Source organism: Mobula birostris, chromosome 22 (assembly GCF_030028105.1).
Source record: "Mobula birostris isolate sMobBir1 chromosome 22, sMobBir1.hap1, whole genome shotgun sequence".
NCBI classification, from domain to species: Eukaryota; Metazoa; Chordata; class Chondrichthyes; order Myliobatiformes; family Myliobatidae; genus Mobula; species Mobula birostris.
Genome location: NC_092391.1, coordinates 16,556,922 through 16,581,514, shown reverse-complemented (window position 1 = coordinate 16,581,514; position 24,593 = coordinate 16,556,922). Strand labels below are relative to the sequence as shown.

General features: G+C 38.7%; 1 protein-coding gene across 2 annotated transcripts in view; it reads left to right on the top strand.

Moving 5' to 3' along the window:
* Positions 1-24,593, top strand: part of nup188 (nucleoporin 188) — a 107,355-nt gene that overhangs the window by 26,888 nt on the left and 55,874 nt on the right. For both annotated transcript variants that reach the window (XM_072240116.1, XM_072240114.1), the window contains exons 10-20: positions 2,846-2,960; positions 4,754-4,954; positions 6,940-7,029; positions 8,708-8,773; positions 9,677-9,796; positions 15,547-15,673; positions 17,692-17,847; positions 20,092-20,218; positions 20,539-20,626; positions 21,646-21,722; positions 22,752-22,866. In XM_072240116.1, coding sequence (XP_072096217.1) covers positions 2,846-2,960; positions 4,754-4,954; positions 6,940-7,029; positions 8,708-8,773; positions 9,677-9,796; positions 15,547-15,673; positions 17,692-17,847; positions 20,092-20,218; positions 20,539-20,626; positions 21,646-21,722; positions 22,752-22,866 — 1,282 coding nt within the window. The remainder of the gene's footprint in view (positions 1-2,845; positions 2,961-4,753; positions 4,955-6,939; positions 7,030-8,707; positions 8,774-9,676; positions 9,797-15,546; positions 15,674-17,691; positions 17,848-20,091; positions 20,219-20,538; positions 20,627-21,645; positions 21,723-22,751; positions 22,867-24,593) is intronic.

The following is a 24,593-nucleotide window of genomic DNA, read 5'->3' as shown; positions in this document are numbered from 1 at the left end:
CAGTCCAAAGATGTGTGTACTGGTTAATTGGTCATTGTAAATTGTCTCGTGATTAGGCTAGGATTAAATTGGGAGATAACCGAGAGGTAATGTTGCAGCTATATAGGACCCTGGTCAGACCTCCCATGGAGTACTGTGCTCAGTTCTGGTCGCCTCACTACAGGAAGAATGTGGAAGCCATAGAAAGGATGCAGAGGAGATTTACAAGGATGTTGCCTGGATTGGGGAGCATGCCTTATGAGAATAGGTTGAGTGAACTTGGCCTTTTCTCCTTGGTGCAACGGAGGATGAGAGGTGACCTGATAGAGGTGTATAATATGATGAGAGGCATTGATCGTGTGGATAGTCAGAGGCTTTTTCCCAGGGCTGAAGTGGTTGCCACAAGAGGACACAGGTTTAAGGTACTGGGGAGTAGGTACAGAGGAGATGTCAGGGGTAAGTTTTTTACTCAGAGAGTGGTGAGTGCGTGGAATGGGCTGCTGGCAACGGTTGTGGAGGCGGATACAATAGGGTCTTCTAAGAGACTTTTAGATAGGTACATGGAGCTTAGAAAAATAGAGGGCTGTGGGTAAGTCTAGTAATTTCTAAGGCAGGGACATTTTCGGCACAACTTTGTGGGCCGAAGGGCCTGTATTGTGCTTTAGGTTTTCTATGTTTCTATTGCTGGGCAGTGTGGCTTGAAGTGTCAGAAGGGCCTATTCTGGCTAGATATTCATCAGATAGCCATTATGCCTGTAACTGGATCATGATTCATCCAGCCTCATGCATTTACGAGTATTGTGCACAATATATTGAAATAATGTGAATGATATATTGAGATACTTGTTTTGGTGCAGTTCCTTGATGTCTAAACATGTTACTTGTAAGTGAGGTGCAGAGGTCAGAAATATAGTCTCATGATAAATCTAAAATCTATCATTTAATTTGAAAAATTATTTTAAATAAAGACTGGAGATTGAAACTTTAGTCTGAGATATTTCTATTCATGGTTATTAGAAAAATCTTAGTGTAAAGCAAAATGCTGGAAATATTTAGCAGAACAGGCAACATCTGTGGATAGAATTATCAATTTGGATAGATGATCTTTCAGAAATGCATTGTTCAATCTGACTTTGTTCTGCAAAGCCTCTTGTGAATAAGAAATTTGATATGTGTCTTTAGAATCTGGAATTAATTAAACTTGTTTCATATAGCACAAGATGTCCCATTGGATATCTTGGGGCCAAATATTTGATTGTTATGTTCAGGCAGAAAAAAAATCACCTAAATTTTGTACAGAAATATGTCGGAGGCTTGAAAATTACTAAAGGTATTGTTCCTGGTCTTAATTCTTTAAGGAGAATGAAAGAAATAAGAGCAGGGACTGGCTACACTACCCTCAAGCTGTCCCCGATTTAATAGTGTTATGGCAAAGCCTCCACTGTTAGTACTTTCCGTACTCCATGTACTTTGAAATCCATTGTACCCAAGAATCTATCAGTCATATTAACACATCCAGTGTTTATTCACAGCTGTCCAAATAAAGATTTATTTAGTATATTTAGAGATACAGTGCAGACCAGGCCCTTCCGGCCCAATGAGCCGTGTTGCACAATAACCCACCTATTTAACACTAGCCTAATCGCAGGGTAATTTACAATGACCAATTAACCTACTGACTGGTATGTCTTTGGATTGTGGGAGGAAACCAGGGCACCTGGAGGAAACTCATGCAGTCATAGGGAGAGCGTACGGACATCTTACAGATGACAGCGGAATTGAACTCTGAACATCAACGTACCAAGCTATAATAGCATTGTGCTAACAGCTACACTACCATGGCGCCCTAACAGGCAGTCTAGACTTGCATTATGTGCATGGAATGATGGATCAGAGGGCCTGATTCTCTAAGTTTTACGCTGAGTCTGCCGCCCATCTAGAGACAAGGTGTAATTCAGTTACCAGTTACCCTTTGGGATATGGGTGGAAACGAGAGCTACATGGGGCTGGTGGTGGAAATCCACATGGTCACAGGGAGAGTATGCAAACTCCTCACAGTTAGAGTAGGAGATTGGTATTGAACCTGGGTCTCCAGGACTCTGAGGCAGCCACTACCCATTGTGCCTGGGAACACCCAAATAATAATGAATCATTTCATCAGTTATTTTGTGAACTGAGGATTTGTAGATTGGTGTAGCTTTTTATAATTCTTTAAGTTATGCATTAATGGAAGTGATTTTAATAAATGTGATTTGTAGCACATTTTCAGGTCTGAGTTTATTGTGATTTTTTAAGATTAGGAAGGAATTAGAGAACCTGTTTTAAGTTGTCTGACATCATGCAATGTTACATTTGGAAATATAGGTACATTTTGTGATATATAGAAAGGCTAGGGGCTTATTTGTAAAAAAATGAGAAATATCTGATAGGAGCCCAGTGGTAGTAATGTTTTGTGTGTTCTGACTACAGATAGCTTAGTTAGAAAATGCAGTATCATCCTTGGATTAACCAAAAGGCAAGTTTTCAACGTGCTTTGCTCATTAATGAGGGCAGGAGTTGATAGTTCTGAAACAATAATCTGTCAATATTGTCCATTTCATGGATGCATAATAGATTGATTGGCATCTATTAGTAAATTCCCAATGCTTTTACAAAGGGGAGAAAATTTAGCAGAATTAAAATTTATATGCTTTTTGTATAAGTGATATAATAAGACCTATTTATTTTGAGTATTTGTTTTTCTTGCATCTGAGAGATTTGAAGTGATCACATAATTTTTTCTACCAGATTCCAAATATAGTGTATAAATCCTTTGACTAAGCTTGCCATGTCATGCGAGCATTATCATCTTTTGTGCTTCTTTTAGGTATTTCAGTGCATTGATCCTAGTCGAGGCAATGGACATTGATTTCCTACATAAATGTGCTCTTGAGGATAGTGTAGACCGACATCAGTTTGCTAATGCTCGAGAGGTTTGCCAGGTAACCTTTTCTCTAACTGAATGAAATGTGTTCAGCGATTCAGGAACAGCTTCTGCTCTGCCATCCGATTCCCAAAGGGACATTGAACCCGTGAATACCACCTCACTTTTTTAAATATGTATTATTGATCTATTCAATATACATATACTGTAATTGATTTGTTTGTTTATTTATTCTATATTATGTATTGCATTGAACTGCTGCTGCTAAGTTAACAAATTTCGCGACATTGATTTCGCTGGTATTAATAAACCTGATTCTGATTCTAATAGAAGTTTGGAAGGATTATCTATAGTTGTGAGCATGACAAATTCAATTCATGAATTTAAGCTATATATATTTTGTACAGCTTAAAAAGACATGGCCGAGGCAGGAAGTCAGGAGAATTGGATTCTTAACTAGTTGGGTGTTTAAAAAGATCAGTGCCGGGGCCTCGCCTGTTTACTTTGAAGCAAGGGGTCAAGATGTTGGCACAGGGAGTATAGTGTGAAGTTACTGGCTTTGTAAGGAAAATTAAAAGCATTGATGCTGAATTTACTAATTGTGGTGCAAGTAGATCTGAGAGGCTGGTATGTGAAATACAGATGATTTGGATAAAGGTACAAAGTAGTCTAAAAGTAAAATTTATTATCTCGAGTACATGCATGTCACCACATACAACCCAGAGATTCTTTTTTTGCAGGCATACTTAGCAAATCTATGGAACAGTAACTGTAAACAGGATCAATGGACAGCAAACTGGAAATGCAGATATAAGTAAATAGCAATAAATAACGAACATGGAATAACTAGATAAGAGTCCTTAAATATGTGTAGTTGTCCCCTCTTGTTCAAGATTGTGATGGTTGAGGGGTAGTCCTGAGGCACTTGTACCTCCAACCTGATGGCAATAGCAAGAAAAGAACATGGTCTGGTCTCATGAAATGTTGATCTTTTTGCCAGGGATATAAATTATATTAAGGAAGGTTTGATGCATCTTTGGAGGGGTGATGAATTAGAGCACTGAATGGAACTTAGGTCTCCATATTTAAGGATGGATGTGCTTACCTTGGAGGCAGTACATTAAGTTGATTCCTGGAGTGAAGTGATTGACATACGAAAAAAGATCAGGTAAATAGGAATGAGGGGGTGATTTTAATGAGAGCAGAATCATTGAATATGTAGGGCATATGTAGGGAAGACAGTGAGAAAGGTGATGAGTCCAAGACTGGATCAGCTGTTGTCTTATTGAATGGTGGAGCAGACTAAAGCAAACTGGTTGGCTTACTCGTGTTCCTGTTCCTTAACAATATTTTGGTATTTCTAAGTACATATTGATTATATTTTGCTGTAATCCTGAAATTATTTGGTTTTCTTATTAAATCTCTCTCAAGCTAGGTCAGAATTAAAAATCTGTATGTAGTTTTAAATTGTTATCTTATTTAACATGTGGCTGAGGACTTGTTTGAGATGAAAACTGAAAATTCTCAGGATCGCGTCTGAATGATTCATGAATCCATTGCTTTTTTCATTGTTTTGAAAGCGAACCACAGTAATTTGCATATTTCTATTATCCTTGTAATGGATAGTGTAATATTATCAAAAATCTTTATAAAATGTGTTAAAGACATTATACTAAATATCATAGATTTTACAATAATCTGTTAGCTTGAATGGATTTCATTTGTTTCATATTAACCAAAATCAGAGACCATATAATATGTCACTGCGTTTTTTGAAACTCAGGTTGTGTTTAATGATTTTCTACTTCTTTTCGAATTGCATGAATTTTATAGTAAACATATATTTTGCAGGAGACGGATAAGCTGCTGTTGACGTTGGGGGACATCCCACACCATGCTCCAGTGCTGCTGTCCTGGGCCCTTCTGCGTCATACTTTGTGCCTGGATGAATCAAGTCATGTAATCAGGCGCTTAGGGAGCATCGCTATTCAACAGAATGCCTTTCAGTACATGACAGAGATGCTTAAGGCACTTGGCAGTGGAGGAAACAATGTGAGTGGCTCAGAATGTGGTGCAACATCATTTTTCAAGGAAGCTTGCAGGTTTACAGGATTGTTCTTGGGTTCAAGTTGGCATGTGAAGATTCTGTGAGGTTTGCAGAACCATTATTGATCTGCAAGATGACAACAATAGGGATCAGAGCAAAAGTTGGTTGTCTGGCCATTCAAACATGCTGATACGTCTAATGTGTTATCGTAAAATGAATGGTGTCACTGTAGTGTAGTGGTTAGCGTAATGCTATTACAGTGCCAGCTGGAAGATTGGGGTTTGATTCCTGAAACTGTCTATAAGGAGTTTGTATATTTTCTGCGTGACCAGGTAGGTTTCCTCTGGGTGCTCCAGTTTCTTCCCACATTCCAAAGATGTACAATTGGGGTTAGTAATTTATGGGCATGTTCTTTTGGTGTCAGAAGCATGGTGACGCTTTCTGCTCAGCACAATCCTCACTGATTTGATTTGATGCAAATGCATATTTCACTGTATGTTTCAATGTACGTGTGAAAAATAAAGCTAGTGTTTATTTTAATGAAATTTTTCTACCCCTTAATGCCCATTAAATTCCCTTAAAACAACCTCTCCCTCAATGTCACAAAAACAAAGGAGCTGGTTGTGGACTACAGGAGGAATGGAGACAAGCTAACCTCTATTGGCATCAATGGATTTGGGGTTGAGAAGGTGAACAGTTTAAGTTCCTTGGCATACACATCACTGAGGATATCATGTGGTCTGTACATACCGGCTGTGTGGTGAAAAAAGCACAACAGTGCCTCTTTCACCTCAGACTGTTGAAGAGGTTTGGTATGGGCCCCCAAGTTCTAAGAATTTAAATGGTCTTTGAGAAGCCATCATGACTTAGTAAAGATGGTGCAGAGCAAATCATTCCCAATGACACAAACCCAGCTATATTCTTTGCATCATAATCTTATTCAATCTTCTGATATTAGGAAAACCTCTTGAAGAAAACTATTTGGGAAAATAACTAGGAGAACTGAGTAGACAGATTTATGTAGAATGAGGAACCAGTTTACGCTTGCAGAATAAGTAATCTGGAATAATACTGAGTGTAATTTCATCAGTGACAGCTTGTGTTTATATTACAGCTTTAATAAAGTGAAATGTCACAAGCCATTTTGGTGTTTAATTCTATTAAAGTGTAAGTGAAATTGAAATATTTGTTTAGGTGATAGGAGCCTTTTCAAAGTGATTGCTCTTAAGGTGAATCTTGTAGGAACATGCTGTCAAGTTTTTGAGGAAGAACTTCAAAACGAGGGCCCAAACAGTTGAAAGCACACTTGTCAAGTATGAAGGACATACTGAAAAGTAGAAGTGAGTTTGGTGTAAAGGCTTGTTGGGAAAAGAGGTTTCTTTCAAAGTTATGCTCTGGGATGAGGGAAGGAAAACATAACATGCAAATAACAGTGCCTTGCTATATTTTGTATGGTAAAAAATATTCTCAATATCTGATTCTCTCATTCAATTGTATAGTTTTAATCTTTTCATTGGATCTGCACCCATTACTTTTAATCTTCTGGAGGAACTTGGTGGGTTGAGCTGCATTTTCTTAGGCCCATTACTCTTATTGGCACATATGCCGCTGACAGCAGCTCACTAGAGTCCTTTGTCCTGGGCCAGTCTTTCAAATTGTCTCCAAATATAGCCCATCTTCATTCTACCTCTCCATGGAATGAAGTATTTGGTGTTTTTGTAGCTCTAGGTTTTTATGGATTGGGTTTGTTAGCCCCATGCCCAACCCTCCTCCTTTCGCAGCCAGGCTGGGGACCATCTATGGCAGAGTGGAGTCAAACAGTTTTAACAATTCTTTCATTTGATAGATGATGCTCAGCAGCTTGTTCATTGCTTCAGATTCCAGCATCTGCAGACTCTTGTGCTTTCATTTCTATGTATTGGTTTGTGTATTGCTTGTTTTACACAGAACATTGACTTCTACCTCAGACTTGTGATTGTATGTGTTTCAGTGTACAGCAAGTACTGCACGAATGTGCATCTATGGACTTCTCTCATTTGTCTTAACATCTTTTGAGGAAGAAACTTTGGGAGATCAACAGGTACTAAATGTGTTGACCGTTGATAGTTGAAATTAGCATCTTACTAGTAACTAACTTCCTGATTGTAAAAGTGATATTAAGACAAAGTAGATTATAGATTTAAAATTGGAATTTTATTTTGCCTGCTCCACTATCTTTTGAAGTTAATTGCCTGACAACTTTACCTCACTTGCAACATTGACTAATAACAGTTTTTTTATGTAGTGAACAAAATATGATTTATATTACTGACTGCCATAAAAATAATTGAATACCAGTGTACTTTTGTTTAATTATGAGAATAAACTTCAGTATTTTCTTCACAGTCTGTCTTAAATTTTTTACCTGATCAGGTAAAGACATTGTCTATGCCTGGTTCCAGGTAACTCACTCCTAGATAGGGCTGAGTTACGTAGACAATGTCTTTCTTGTGAATATTTAGATATTGGATGATGATTTTCTTGGTGTAGGAGAAGAGTCTGTAAGAAATCAAAACAATGCTTCATCACTGTGTTATGCTGGTATGCTCCATCCTTCTCTAGTCTTTGACTTGCCAGTGAAGTTCAAAACAGCAGATGACCATCTAGCTTTTCCACTAGTATAAGCAGAGAGAGTCCCAAATGAGATTCTTCAATAGGAACATATAAGGAAAATACAAGCTTTTCAAATAGCCAGTGATATTTCTTGAATATTATTATTCTTATTAATGATAAAATTTTCACATACTTGCCCTAGGTTAAGGGCAATTTTGGAATTATTTTTAATTAAGAAGCCAGCAGTGGTCTGCTTAAAAGGATGACACTACCTTTCATCCCTTATTTAAATGTACTTGGAGGTGATCAAATTGCCTTAACATACAGTTCCAACTTTTGCTTCCTGATCCCCTCCAAATTGGGTTCCTCCCATTTTGGTTGTACGTTCAGCTGCAAAAGTTTAAGGATCTACAATTTCCTTTCTTTGGCCTTTTTGTCTTTTTTTTTCTCTCCTTTAAGGTGATCCTAATAACTAACAGAGTTTTTATTCAATTGCCCTTCTGCCCTTTGGCTTTGCATTGACTTTTATTTGAGATACAAACTGCACAGTCATTCTGATATTTTTTTCCATTTAAAATTGTTTATTAGAAAATAACAAGTTGCTGCTATTCACATCTATTACTGCTTATATACTGTCCATTACTCCTGCTGGTGTTTGGAGCAGCAATGAAGGTCCTCCATCTTTCTCTGTCTGAAACCAGTTTTGGTCCTGGTGTTGTTGGTGATGTTCAGGGTTTCCTTCATTGTTCCTCTTGGTTTTCACTACTGTCAGCCATGAAAGTCCTGGGTGGAGGCTTAGGAATACTGTCGCACTCAGACGTAGAAGGATTCTTCATTGCTGTTTCCATTACAATTTTCTTTGACCATTTATGGTTGTTAACAGAGTGGAACCTCAGAATCTGGAGGTCTGGTGGACTGCTTTTAGTCTGGCCTCTACCCTTTGACCTGTTTGGCATAGACGACCCTACCAAGAGCCGAAGTATGACACCCTGACTCCAGCCAGCATAGCTTTCCGGGTCATTGAGGCATGCAAGCCTCCAAACCAAGACAAGGTTGTGCTCCTCTTGGAGAAGATGTACTTTGGCAGCATATTTTGTTGCTGAGTCTCTATATATGCGTAGTGTACTTTCCAGAAATTTAACGTAATTTTTTTTTCTCTTTTCCAGCACTTGATTAACCTAGCCTGTGAGGTGTTTGCAGCCCCAAGTCTGGCAGAACTTTTTTGGGATACTGTGAGTACATCACTTTATGTTTATCTAAGCAAAAAAGACATTGCTCTTTTCCATTGGGTCATCAAATTACATGTTTGTGGATAAGGAGTTTCTAGTAGCTAATAGTATCATTTTGGTTACTTTGGAAATGTCATGCTAGATGATATTATCAATTCCACAGCTGATGTAGCAAACTTTTTATGTTAATTGTGTGATTGAAATAATTGATAATTTATAGCTATTGAGACAAAGCTATTTTTTAACCTTTCATTAAAGTAAATAGCATTTGCTTGTTATGAAGTATATTCTGCTGCCGGGATGATGGGTGTATCTTCACCTTTTCATCATGTCTTAGCTGATGACCCATTCCAATGTAAGATTCTGAAGTTATTTTTTTGTACTCTGAAACTGTGGAAGTTGAGAATTGCTTTAAGCTTTACTTTATGTATGATTTTTAAAAAATATCTTGCAGTAGGTTTATACTTAAGCCCCCCTAACATCGTCAGAAAATGCAAATGCTAAACATAGTTGGAACCATTGGGTTGACTGCCATAAGTAATCAGTGACTAATAATATTCTCATGTTATGCAGGTGCTCGGTTGGCATCCTGGTAGTTTTTGTATTTTCCCCCCTCTATGATTTTCTTACTGACTAGCAAAAATTTAAGAGTATTTTAAAAGCCAGTTGAGAAGTGAATACTGTTAGTTTTGAGGCACCTTATTCCTTTCACTCCATATATTAGATTCAAGTATTCATTTCATAAAGCATATAGTTCTTTGTGGAACCAGGATTGTTGCTGTGAGAAAATATATTAAGTAAAGATTTTAAGGACTGTTTGGTAAAAATCAATTATGATTTGCCAGTATTCATAATGTTTAATATAGGTTCTGATTCTCCTTGTGTGTGATTCTTTTTTTAATGAAGGAACCCACAACAGGTCTTGCTGTCTTGTTGGACAACAATTGTGGAATGTTCCCACAGTCTATGGCACCACTGCTGCAGCTGCTGTCGGCACTTATATCGGACAAAAGCACAGCTAAAAAGGTATTTTTTTATTTTGAAAAAAGAGATTCCAAAAGAATTCTATATTTTATTTGTACCCTTGCTTGTAAGGGAATGATAAGCAGGTTTTGAGGATTCAGATCAATGAGGGAGAAGGAACACTTCAATTTTGCTCTGGATATTTTATCAAGAGTATAATAGGTGATAAGAAAAACTTAGATGTACAAAACACTAAAACAATGTGTAAAATAATTAATGAAGTAACAAGACCCGTGACCTTCTAAGTGATGCAAAAGATTAACAAGACAGTGTCTAAAACAGAGTACAGAATAATTAATACAGCAGCAAGTGTCACATCCTTCATGTTGTCGAGGGTTCTAATTTATGACAACTGGTGTAGAGAATCTTGGAGGTCCTTGACACCAGTCACGATTCCATTCCAAGGACAGTAGTTTGGTGAGCTTACTCACTGTTCACACTTGCATAATCAAGAAAGCTTGCGCTTCCTTTTCAAATCTGTGAATTTGTCAGCTGCAGATTTGAAAGCTATTTCTTAATGATATGCACAAGAAATTCTGCAGATCCTGCAAATCCAAAGCAACACACAAAATGTTGGAGGAGCTCAGCATGTCAGGCAGCATCTATTGAAATTAAATTGACTTTTCGGGCCGAGACCCTTCTTCAGGTCTAGAAAGGAAGGGAGAAGACATCAGAATAAAAAGGTGGGGGGAGGGGGAAAAGGATGGCTAGAAGGTGATGGGTAAAGCCAGATGGGTGGGAAAGGTAAAGGGCTGCAGAAGAAAGAATCTAATAAGCAAGGAGAATGGACCATGGGAAAAAGGAAAGGAGGAAGGTTGCCGGGGGAGGTGATGGGCAGGTGAGAAGGGGTAAGAGGCTAGTGTGGGGAATAGAAGAAGAGGAGAGGGGGAGGGATTTTTTTTTAACTGGAAGGAGAAATCAACATTAATGCCACCAGGTTGGAGGCTATCCAAACATATATGTGGTGTTCCTTATTGTGGCAAAAGAAGAGGCCGTGGACTGACATGTCAGAATGGGAATAGGAATTAAAATGCTTGGCCACTTCCACTTTTTGTGGATGGAGCGGAGGTGCCTGATAATATGGTCCCCCAATTTACGACAGGTCTTACCAGTGTAGAGGAGGCTGCATCAGGAGCACTGAATATAGTAGACAGATTTGCAGATGAAGCCTCACCTAGAAGAATTGTTAGAGGCCCTGACTGGACATGAGGGTGGAGGTGAATGGGCAAGTGTAGCACTTTCTTGGCTTGCAGTGATAAGTGCCAGGAGGGGAGATTAGCGAGGAGGGACAAATGGACAAGGGATTCCTGCAGAAGGCAGAGAGTTGGGGAGGGGGAGACAAAGATGTGCTTGGTGGTAGGATACCTTTGGAGATGGTGGAAGTTGCAGAAAGTGATGCATTGGATGCAAGGGCTCCTGGGGTGGTAGGTGAGGACAAGAACTCTATTACTGTTAAGGCAGCAGGAAGATGGGGTGAATGCGTATGTCCATGAAATGGAGGAGATATGTGTGAAGGTAGCATTAATGGTGGAGGAAGGGAGATCCCGTTCTTTGAAGAAGGATATTTCTGACATCTTGGAAAGAAAAGTTTCATCCTAGGAACAGATGTGGCCGAGACAAAGGAACTGAGATAAGTCAATAGCATTCTTACAGGAGACAGGATGGGAAGGTGTATAGTCAAGATAGCCACGGCAATCGGTGGGTTTATGAAAGACGTCAGTAGACAGTCCATCTCCAGAGATGGAGACAGAGAGACTGAGAAAGGAGAGGGAGGTGTCAAGTGGTTCAAGTGAATTTAAGGTCAGAGTGGAAGTTGGAGGCAAAGTTGATAAAATTAACTAGCTCAGTCAGCATGGGTGCATGAAGCAGACCAAGGCAGTGGCCAGTATAGTGAAGGAAGTAGCTCAGCATGGTTGGTGTTAATGATTAGTGTATAAGGAGGATTTTACATTATCAGCTGAACTTATCTTGCTTTTTACTGAAAAACAAATTAGCTTATTGGTCAAGGTTTTATCTTGCCAACCAAAATGGTTTAGCAATTGCTGAAAAACAAATTGTCACATTACATCTTTGTGCTTCAAGGCCTCACAGACCTCATAAATCAAAGCAGTCTGTTTTGCTTATCTTTTTAACATGTCTGCTCATTATAAGTACTGTGAGTGGACAACACCATTCCAAGTTTTAAAAAAAATCTGTTTTTAACTCCCTCATTACATTTCTAAATACTACAGCTAATTGTAATATGATTTGTTAAAGAACAGCATGAAAAGGGAAAGGTGATGTAGAGCTATAAATTATGAATAATGAGAGACAATCTTGGCTCAGCAGATTATGATGTCAAACCAGTTTGGCTGCAGCTAAGAAACAGTTATTTAGTCACCACATAGTTGTATTATGGAGATGTTAGGAAAGAGGAAACAAGATGCATTCCTGTTGTTTGCATTTAGAAGTCCTTTGATCTCCATATTTGGCAATTTAAATTAGTGATAGTAAGTTGCAATACAATGGTTTTCTGGAAGCAGGATAAATTAAAGATAACAAATCAAAGAACATGCCTTGCAAAGTGATGAGAAAGAGCGGTAGGCCTCTTCAAATGCTGGAGCCTTCTAGAATGTAGCAAAGGAGGGCCAAGGAGCTTTGGGAATTGGATCATTTAGGGAGCATTATGTTGGGGAACATTTCGGAACCCAGCAAAGAAGGAGCAAGAAATTAATAAGAGAAACATAGAACATGAGAATAAACTGGCGGGAAACAAAAACGGATTGTCAGAGCTTTTGCAGGTACTCTCAAAAAAAGTGTTTTCTAAAATGAGGTCCTTTTATGTAGAAATGGGAGCATAATACAGCAAATAAGAAAATGGCAAAGGAGTTAACCAATTACGCTGTGTCTGTAAAGATGCACAAAATATCTGGCAGAAACATTAGAGAATCAAAAGTCTAGCAAGACTCAGTAAATGAAGGAAGGATTTTTTTTTGACAGTAACAGAAAAATCAATGAAACTGAAAGCCAATAAATCATAATGGTCCAATCATGTGCACACTACTTTTGAAAGAAGTAGCTTTTGGTGCATTGGTTAACAAAATGCTGGGGGCACTCAGCAAGTCAGGCACATCTGTGGAGGGGAATAACTGCCAAAAGTTTCAGACTGAGCCTCTTCATCAGGATTGGAAAGGAAGGGGGCAGAAGCCAGAATAAGAAAGGGGAGGGGGAGGGGAAGGAATACAAACTGGTAGGTGATAGGTGAAGCCAGGTGACGGGGGAGGTAAGTAGGTGGTTGGGGGAGTGGGAGGTGAAGTAAGAGGTGGGAAAGGTAACAAGCTATAGAAAGAGGAATCAAATAGGAGAACATAGTTGGCCATGGAAGAAAAGGAAAATGGAGGGGAACCAAAGGGAGGTGAGAAGAAAAGGGATGAGACGAGAGCCAGAATACAAAAAGAGAGAAAGTGGGAGGGGAGAAGTTAATGTATAATAGCCTATAGTAAAACAGCTTGAATATCTGTGTTTATAAAGGGGATATCTTTTTGGAAAATGTTTAAGTAAACAAATAGATGTAAAATCAAAAATAATTTCCCATTATTTTCACTGTAAAATCTTTTGTTACTATTTCTGAATCTAAGAATTTCGTTCAAAACTACCTATACTATTTAAAAGTTGTGATTTTAATTATAACCCGATATCAGTAGTGGGCAAGTTTTGGAAGGTATTCTAAGAGATGCAATATATAAGTATTTGGATAGACAGGGACTGATTAGGGATAGTCAACATGGCTTTGTGCATGTGTAACCAAGCTTACAGAGTTTTTCAAGCAATTACCAGGAAAGTTGATGAAGGCAAGGCAGTGGATGTTGTCTACATGGACTTTAGCAAGGCCCTTGACAAGTCTGCATGGAAGGTTGGTCAAGAAGGTTCAGGTGTTTGGCATTCAAGATGGGGTTGTAAATTAAATTAGACAGCAACACACAAAAGTTGCTGGTGAACGTAGCAGGCCAGGCAGCATCTCAAGGAAGAAGGACAGTCAACTGAAAGAAGAGCTAGTAAGTGGGAGGGGGAAGGGGAGATCCGAAGTAATAGGAGAAGACAGGAGGGGGAGGGATGGAGCCAATAGCTGGACGGTTGATTGGCAAAAGGGATAGGAGAGGATCCCTATTAAATTAAATTAGACATTGGCTTTGTGGGAGAAGCTAACAAGTGACAGTCGATCGTTGCCTCTCTGATTGGCGGCCTGTGAGTAGTAGTGGGCTGCATGGACTGCTGCTGGGTCCGTTGTTGTTTGTCATTGATACCAATGATCTGGATGATAATATATAAACTGGATCGGCAAATTAGCGCATGACACTAAGATTGGTGCTGTAGTGGACAGCCATTTGGAAAAATGGACTGAAAAATGTGCGATGGAATTTAATGGAGACACATGAGGTGTTGCACTTTGAGAAGACAAACCGGGGAGGACTTGCACGGTGAATGGTAGGGTGCTGAATGCTGAAGAAGAGAGGGATCTTGGCATACAGATCCATAATTACATGAAAGTGATGTCACAGGTTGATAGAGATGTAAAGAAAGCTCTTGGCACAATTGACCTTCATAAATCAAAGTATTGAGTACAGGAGTTGGGACGTTATAGGGAAATGTTGAACAGGTTTGGACTTCATTCCCCAGAGCTTAGAAGAATGAGGGGAGATTTGATGGTGGTATACAAAACTATCGGGTATAGAAAGAGTAAATGAAAGCAGGCTTTTTCTATTGAGGTTTGGGTGAGACTAGAACTAGAAGTCACTGGGTGAAAGGTGAAATGTTTAAAGGGAACATGAAGGGGAACTTTTTCACTCAGAGGCTGGTGAGTGTGTGGAATGAGCTCCCAATCAAAGTAGTGGATGCAGGTTTGATTTCAGTATTTAAGAGAAATTTGTATAGGACATGAATGGGAGGGGTATAGAAGGCTTTGATCGATGCCACTAAGCAGGTTAATAGTTTGGCATGGACAGGATGGGCCAAAGGGTCTGTTTCTGTGCTGTAGTAGTCTATGATTCCTACATATGAGAACTAAATGTGAGACGTGATCTCATTAGAAACTTTTACATTAGATAAAGATGCAGGGAGGACATTTCCCAGCATAATGAGTGTACAGCCAGGGATCACAGTCTCTAAACAAGTAATTTAAGGATGGAAATGGAGAGAAATTTCTTCATTCAGAGGGTGGTAAACCTTTTGGTATTTTCTATCCTTTGATGCTTTGGAGGTTCATTCATATATTCATTTGAACTGTGTGATGAATTTCTGAAGATTAAGGAGGGAAATTATATTTCAGAGAAATGAAATTATAGTAGAAGGTTATTTTGATGAATAGTAGAAAAAAGCTAGATGACTCACTTCTGCAAGTAATTATGGTTTTGTATCCTTGCAACAGATAGAAGTTGCATGGAGTTGTAGTGGGAAGTGTGTATGAAAAGATAATGAAACTTCATTTAATGTGTTATTTTGTTCAGTTGATGCAGAATGTTAACAGCAAGTCCTTAGTTTCTCAAAGTGGTCATAGAATCACAAAATGGCATGGAAGAAGGTATTTGTCTTATCAAGCCTATATAGCTCTGTGTAAGGGCATTCCAGCTCATATCACACTTCCCTCATTAGTCATCAGATTCCTGCCTTTCAGATCCCTATCCAGCACCTGTTTCAATACTGCAAATTGAATTTGCTTCTGTTATGGTAATGCCTTCCAGTTGGGTTCATGGTCTAATTTTTATGTTCTGTTGAAGGTTTACAGCTTTTTGGACAAAATGTCTTGTTATACAGAATTATACAAGCTCAAACCAAATGATATACTTTCACACGAGGATGAAACCCAGTGGAGAAGGCAAGCACCAAAACTACTTTATCCTCTTGGTAAGTTTAATGTAATCTTACAGAGTATAAAAACCATGTGTAACTCCTGCTCTTTATATTTATTTTCCCTCTACGGTACATAGAACATTGCGGCTCAGTACAGGTCCTTCAGCCCATGATGTTGTGCCAACCCTTTAACTTGTTCCAAGATCATTCTAACCCTTCATTCTCACATTGCCCACCATTTTTCTTTCATTCACATGCCTATCTAAGTGACTCTTGAATCACCCTAATATGTCTGCCTTTACCACCACGTCTCCTGGCAGATCATTCCACGCAACTACCACTCTCTGTGTAAAACCTTGCCTCTCGTATCCATACATAGTTTGATAATAATTACAGCAGCATGATGTAGAGCAGGGGTTCCCAACTTGGGGTTCACAGACCCCTTGCTTAATTGTATTGGTCCATAGTATAAAAAAAAAGTTTGGAAACCCCTGATGTAGAGGTTCGGGTGGAGCCTGTCTCATCAGAACAGTTCCTTCCTTCCCCAAAACTGGTGCCAATGTTACATCAGTTCACACCCACTTCTCCCACACTGATCTTTGAGTCATACATTTAACTCTAATCTTATTGACCCACGTGTCAATTTGTACTGGATTTGGGTAGTAGTTCAGAGGTTATTAACTTTTTTTATTCCACTTTTTAATTGTTTATCCTTCACCCTTCACTGTTGTGAAGTAAGATTTTCAGACCTGTTGGGGCAAGCTCAAGGGTTGAGGCTCTTCCAGCACTACATCTTGGAACACCCCACCCCTCCCGCCTGACAGTCACATTCTCTTGTCCCTCACCATAGATCAAATTTGAAGCAGTTAATCTAATGGGTGTAACTGCCTCCTGAAATGTAGTGTCAAGGTAACACACTCCCTCCCTGATGTGTTGCAGTGTTTGAAGCTCAGATTCTAGGTCATTATCTTTGAGCCTGATTTTCTCAAGCTGGCAGCACTTGCTGCAGATGTGGCCTACCAGCTCCCACAGCATACACTTGCATCACATCACCTGATTCTGCATCTCTATTTTGTTTAATTAGTTGTGGTTAATGGTTCACTGCTCAAGTTTAAATGACAAGTGGTCATTTAGCATAGGAATAATGCGTAAATTGGACTGGAAGCAGAAGTAAAGTTTCACAGTAAGTTTAATTGCATAAATGCTGCACCATGGACAGTCCCAATCCTGGCTGTGAAAAGAGGAGGGTTGGGCATGGTTCTAGCAACCCCATCCCATAAAAACCCAGTGCTATAGAAATGTTCATGGAAGCTTCAGAGACCTCGTTCCTGGGAGGAGGAAGAATCTCTGATGAGTTGCTGGCAGTGGCCTCAGCCCTAATACGGGTGATGGGCTTAAGTAGGTTAAGTAAGTTAGTTAATTGGGTAAATGGATTGACTGTTCTGCTTCTCCTTGGTTATCACATTCCTTTGCCTGTTTTGTAGCTAAACTGCACCATGTTATTGCAGTTATAGACTGGATACCCTTAAGATCTTTAAATATTAAAGAACTTGGAGGTTTAAAGACTATTGTCACATGTACATCGAAACATAGTGAAATGTGTCATTTGTGTCAATGACTAACAGTCTGAGGATGTGCTAAGAGCATCCCACATGTGTCACCATGTTTCCAACACCAACACTGCATGTCTACAACCTACCAACCCTAACCTGTATGCCTGCAATGTGGAAGGAAACGAGCATTTGAAAGATATCCACTGCATCATAGGGTGATACAAACTCCTTCCAGACAACAGCAGGAATCTAACCCTGATCACTGGTGCTATAAAGCAGTTGTGCTAAGTGCTATGCTACTGTGTTGCCCTTTCCTATTTTAGAAAATAAGATTTAAAATATAAAAGATGCAAGAAAAAGTTGGTAAAGCAGCAAAATTGCTATCCTTGATGAGCCTACATTCGATGCCAAGGCAAATGAAGTTAAGGAGGAATATACTGTCATAATGGATGCTACATTTTCCTTTAAATAATATTAAAAATGTCATTGCATATTTGTTTTTATTTAATCTAATTTTAGGATCTGGAAAGGCCAATATACGTATGCCACAGGGTACCTATGGAACTGTGATGCCTACAGCTCAGGGTTACCTTGTGCGTTGGCATTACTCGTACAGTGCCTGGACAATTTTCACTTGTGAGATTGAAATGCTGCTCCATGTAGTTTCTACAGCAGGTAAGCTGCCATTTGCTGTGCATCACAGCTATACACACTTATAATTATCTCTGTTCATTTGTAGGGTGGAAATGTCTGCATTTACATTTTGTAAATCAATATAGACCACTAAAATGCCTTGTTGGCTGGCAGAGGTGTGTAAGCTATTCTTTATGGTTGCTTAATTCTGGCTTCATAATGTTCTTCTATTGTACCTGTTTCACTGTGGTTTTTATATAATTTCTGTGATTTTTCTGTGAAGTTATCAATTTTTAATGAGTTACGGTTGTTTATAAAGTATTTTCACATGAAATATTTGTGATATTGTCTGTCTGTGTTGCTTAAATATTTCAACAGCCCACTGCCAAATTATGTAATTGATGGGCTTGTTTGCTTAAGTCCAGCTGAAGGAACTACAAATATATTGCAAGTTATTGCTACAAATTGACATAAATGTTTCCTTCCCTTTAAGGTGGTACATTTGCATGACATAATTTAAAGTTGGAGGGTATCGCCACTAATTTAATTTCTATAAAAACGAGTTGTTCATTTTATCAGAAGAGGCTTACCAGGAAGGTGGCTGGATTAGAGAGTGTAAGCTATAAGGAGGTTGGACAAACTTCAGTTGTTTTCTCTGCAGAGTCAGAGGCTGAGGGGAGAACCAGTAAAATTATGAAGAGTAGACAGAATCTTTGCTCCTAGGGGAGAAATGGTATTTTACTAGAGAGCAGGCATTTAAAGTGAGAGGGGAATAGTTTAAAGGAGTTACGAAGGGCAAGGCTTTTATACAGAGAATAGCAACTGCCCATAACAGGCTGTGAAGGGTAGTGATGGAAGTAGATACAATAGTAGCACTTAAGAGGCTTTTAGATCAGTGGTCCCCAACCACCGGGCCGCAAAGCATGTGCTACAGGACAGCGAGGAAACGATATGATTTGGCGATATGAAACGATATGAGTCAGCTGCACCTTTCCTCATTCCCTGTCATGCACTGTTGAACTTGAACATAGGGTTGCCAATTGTCCGGTATTAGCCGGGACATCCTGTATATTGGGCTAAATTGGTTTGTCCCATGCGGGACCGCCCTTGTCCCGTATTTCCCCCACTAAGGTAGAGCGTTCCTGTGAAACCGTTCGCAAGCCGAAATGGCGTAAAGCGAAGAAGCAATTACCATTAATTTATATGGGAAAAATTTTTGAGCCTTCTCAGACCCAAAAAATAACCTACCAAATCATACCAAATAACACAAAACCTAAAATAACACTAACATATAGTAAAAGCAGGAATGATATGATAAATACACAGCCTATATAAAGTAGAAATAATGTATGTACAGTGTAGTTTCACTTAACAGAGTCGGGAAGATTAAGCCGAAACTGATTTGTAGAAAAAAATCGGCACGTACACGCATGCGCACACAGGTACCCACGCAAGGCTTCATGGTCATGGTGGTCTTTCTCGGAGTAAACACAAGTGTCCCGTATTTGACTGCTACTTTTGTCCCTTATTTGGGAGTGAGGAAGTTGGCAACTCTACTTGAACATGCCCCCACCCCCCACCCCCGGCCAGTCCACAAGAATATTGTCAATATTCAACTGGTCTGCAGTGCAAAAAAGATTGGGGACCCCTGTTTTAGATAGTGTTGCGGATAAATCTCAGGAGTAGCAGACAGAACAAATCACTCCAACTCAGAGAATTGTTTCAGACTAAAGGACTTTATTATACATGCTATCACGAAGAGCCTCCGCACCTAAGAGTGGTGTTAATGGGCTCTGCTTAGCTTGCAGACATGCTTCATTATATAGACACAGTGTACGTGATTAAAAGCACTTAACAAGAACATTGTGTGACTTTGAACTTAGAACTAGATTGCAACAAACAAGAACATTGCGTGACTTTGAACTTAGAACTAAATCACAACATTTTTGTCGCATTCCAGCCGGCGCGGCAACCTCCTTGCTGATTTTAGCTAAGTCTTAGGAGCATTCACAAATGATTAGGTTAACCCCTACATATCCAAAGAGTCTTAAGTTCTTCCACAGATAGACACATAAATGTGCTGGAAATGAAAGGATATGAATATATGCAAAGAGATTTTGTTTAATTTGGCATCGTGTTTGAAGGGCTTGTTCCTATGTTGTGCTGTTTTATGTCTACACAGTGATCTCGTAGCATTCAATTCTTGCATTAGCTTTTAAATAATAAAATCCTTTAATTGCTCATCAATAGATTCTATGTACAATTTTGTGGTTTTTTTTGTACCAGATGTTCTCCTTCATTGCCAAAAGGTCAAACCTATCATTGATGTGGTACATAAAATCGTCAGCGTAGATTGGTCCATTACAGATTGTCTGCTGCCGATCACTTCACGTTTATACATGTTAATTCAGAGGTAAGAATGTTCAAAAATGTATTCATGGAACTGAGAGTGAAAATTGTTTTCCTCTGTGTTATTGACAGTATATGTAGTTGCATAATAAATGAAATGATATAGTCCTAATCAAAATTCTAAAAGTGTTGAGAAATAATTGCCAAATGACTTTAATGTTATTTATGTTTTAGAGTGTAAATTTAACCTAAAAACAACTTTCCTATAGTTAAGAACCCAATTATGTAAAACCTATTCATATCTTGTATTAGGCATTGTAGTGTCTGAGAATGTAGAGGAGGTTGCTTTTTTATTGTTGATGATGGTCTGTGTGCTTGCTGCAGGCTTAGTTCCGTTATGAACCCTCCAATGGAAGTGATTGCTTCTTGCGTAAATACCTTAACTGTTCTGGCCACACGGATGCCAGCCAAGGTAAGACTTAATGGGAGCAATCACCAGCATTGTGCCGAGCATGTTGTTAAGGTCCTAAGGAAGCCAAGGAATCTTTATTTTCTCCAATCTTTTTAGGTCTCCCTGCGCCATACATCTTCTACTGCGGAGTGTGGACAGGCTAACTGTTCCCAGTCCTCTGCAGTTCTACTATTAGGAAGGTCATGGATGCAGCGGAGGTTGACTCGCTTTTTTTCTTTTTTCCTCTTGTCCTGTTCACTCTTATGGGGAATCATTAAGTCTCTGCTGGCCAAACTCCTTGACAGCACAGGTGAGACGAGTAACTCTCCATAGGAAGAAGTGTGTATGAGCTCATTTCGTATGTTAGAAGTTTTTTGGTTCATTTGCACTGTTTTTCATTCCATGATCTATCAGTTTCCATAGAGAAGCAATGAACTTTTTGATCTGAAACTTGTATTTTTTTACCTTCTAATTACTGAAAATCGATGATTAGGAATTGCAGTTTTGCTATTGGGCTAAATGAACCTCTTTGCAATTTTTCACATGAACATTGGGGAAAATGAAAGATCATATACAGTCCAAAATTCAACAGGTTAAACTATTAAAAATGTAGTTGGAAAATCAGGTAGGATTATTAAAACAAAACAGTGAATTTGGACTAATTTGGTTGTAAGATATCAACTGTCAGAATGCTCACATCCTGCTCCTCCATCTCTGGAAGTACATTGGGAACCACTAACCTATTACTACATGAGGGCATGGCTTACATTATTTTGTTCATGTTACAATACATAACAAGCCCATTCAGTCCTTTGGGTCCTTTGGCTCTCAGCAGATCAATCCTTACTTAGCTATATCTTTCTAATTTGATGTCTCTCAATCAGCTTCCTTTTAATTGCAAGAAACTAGAACATCTGGAAACCCACAGGTATCAATAGTTTCCAGTAGTTTTAATAACATTACAATAAGCCTGTTACATTGAAGATATAGAATAGTATACCAAAAGTCATTAACTGGATTAACTATTTTTCTGTACTTAGGTATGGTCAGATCTACAGCACACAGGCTTCTTACCATACTCTGTGACACAAATCACTGGAATTGTGCAATCTATGAGGTATGGATAACAAATTACTTCCGATATGTAAGATCCTAATGATTTGACTGACAAAGTATTGCCAAGACATGTATATGCCTTGCATTTTAAATTTTCTAGCGTTTTCTTTCATTTTTTTTACTGTTTGCTGTATTACTGCCCTTGTAGATCTGCTTTGCTTGCTGTGGAAATGGCCTTCTGTTAAATTGAAATATTCTACTATCTCTAAAAATGTTAACACCGTCCCTTTATGTATCAAATATTTTTAAAACAAATCTTTAGAGGATTTCTACCTCTATAGATACTGCCTGACCTATTCCCAATGTTTTCATTATTTTTAAAATTGCTTTCCAGCTATAAACTGTCGTGTGCCCACTTTTCCCATACAAAATTTTGGAAATGAGGTAGATCAAAATTGGTGCATGAGTGTGCATTGAAAGGGATATTTGAGAGTTGTGAAGGAGAGCTAACAGAGGTGTATGCAGTATTAGAGGTGTACATAATTTAGATTCCTAAAAGCATTTAAGAAAAGAATGCATCTCATGGAGAAACTTCAGTAAAAATGGTTGTTATCTTCTTTTACTTCTGCTCTGATTGTTTTTGTAGAGCTTCTTATTAATGTCATTTGAATGGAATATATACTTTTGGGTATCTGAAAGATTAGTTAATGCGTTCTGCTTATCTTGGTTTTGTTTCTGTCGAAGGTTTATTGTAGCATAGAATTAGACTGCATATTTGAGGTTAAAGGATTTGCACCAAATTTTATTCTATCACTCCTTATGTTAGACCATTCAATTGCTACATTTGTTTCCCCCGACCTGTGTGGTTTATACTTTTTTTAAAAAAAAATCCCCCCCCCCCCCGCTCTGACTTTACTGTATTGGCAAGAGTATATCTTAAATCTTTCAACAGTGGGGATGTAAGCTTTTCGCTATTCTTCAGGAGTTGACTGTTACCCTCTATAAATTCTGAGAAAAGTTGCCTCTTGGTTAAAATTTTATTGATGGAAGAAATGGGCATAAAATGGTAACTTTTTTTTCCTCCTTGCAGGGCTGAAGGGATGCAAGCTGGTAGCTATGGTAATCTTCTGCTGAGTATTGAGAGACCACAGGGTGAATATAGTGTCACAAGAGCATTTCTGCAGCTGGTTATAACACTGGTTAAGGTAAAGCTCACCTTTAAATAGAAGTTTTGCTTTGTTTAGTTCTGCCTATTAGAAATTAAACAATCCCCAAAAACATATATTGGTATCGTATTACTGAAACTAATATACAGGATTGAAGCATCTGTAATATTGCCTTCTGAATATTAGAGTCCATCTATTCCAGGGAAATTAATTTGGTCCAAACATAAATTCATAATTTATTTAGAAGTAGCTATTTCCCAGTTTACCTTTTCTTCAATCTGTCTAATAATTGAGGTTGTCATACACTAGTGGCCATATTATTAAGTACGCCGTACACCTCGTTAGTGCAAATATCTAATCAGCTAATCATGGCAGAAACTTAATGCATAAAAGCATGCAGATATGGTTAAGAGAATCAGTTGTTCATCAAAATAGGGAAGGAATGTGATCTAAATGACTTTGACCATGGAATGATAATGCCAGTCAGGGTGTTTTGAGTATTTCAAAAATTATTGTTTTCCTGGGATTTTCATGCACAGATCCCTAGACTTACAATGAATGGTGCGAAAAACAAACAACATCCAATGAGTTGGCAGTTCTGTGGGTGAAAATGCTTGTTAATCAGAGAGATCAGAGGAGAATGGCCAGACTGGCTCAAACTGACAGGAAAGCGACAGGAAAGTTCAAAGTTCAAAACTCTTGCAACAGTAGTGTGCAGAGGAGCAACTGAATGCAGAACACGTCAATCCTTAAACCAGCATAAGTCCATGAAAGTGTATATTGGAATGTCAGTCAGAGGAAACTGAGGAATTTGACTATCTCAAGTATCCTTGAGAAAGCAGTAGTTGGCTGCTTTTTGTTTTTATAGTTTCTGACCTGTAGGATGACAGTTCTTCCTCAGAGCTATTGGGTGAAGAGGTTTATGATTTCAATCAGCAACATTGAAGAACCTTGCAAGTTTTGGAGGTTTCATTCACTTTTTACCCTTGTAATAGGTTTTTGAAATCACCTTGAGTGTCCTTAAAAGAAGCCTTAATGGGTCAGTGCATTGGAGTTTGTAGATGGTGCATCTACATCATTAATAGATGAAGTTAGCATTCAGGGTGCTTATTGTTTGCCACCGTATTTGGAGCTATGGTGATTTGGTACTATATTTGGCATGCACACCAATAGTGATTATTCCATTCTCTGATATGTGCTTTGTAGGTAGTGAAAAGGGCGACGAGTAAATTCTGCACATCCTGTTCCCCCATTTCTGGAAGTACATTGGGAACCACTAATCTATTACTACATGAGGGCATGGGTTACATTATTTTGTTCATGTTACAATACATGACAAGCCCATTCAATCCTTTGGATCCTTTGGCTGTCAGCCAATCAGTCTTTATTTAGCTATGCCTTTCTAACTTGATGTCTCTTACATGCCAATCAACTTCCTTTTAATTCTTTTGCCACTTAGAATAAGTAATAATTTATAGCAGCCATTTAACTGTTCAACTCATCCCATGGATGTTGGAATAAACTGGAACATCTGGAAACCCACAGGTATCAGCGAACTCCTTGCAGACGATGCCCAAGGTCAGAATTGAAACATGCTCTATGTAGCTATAAGCCAGTAATGTTAACTGCTGCACCCACAACACTAGCCTAAGGAGATTGAGTTGCAAATAGAATTGACAATGGTGCAAAAGTCATCTTCATAATCTTAAGATTAGATTGTCAGTGAATTAATGGAATATGCTTTCACTCTTTTTTTGTATTGAGGT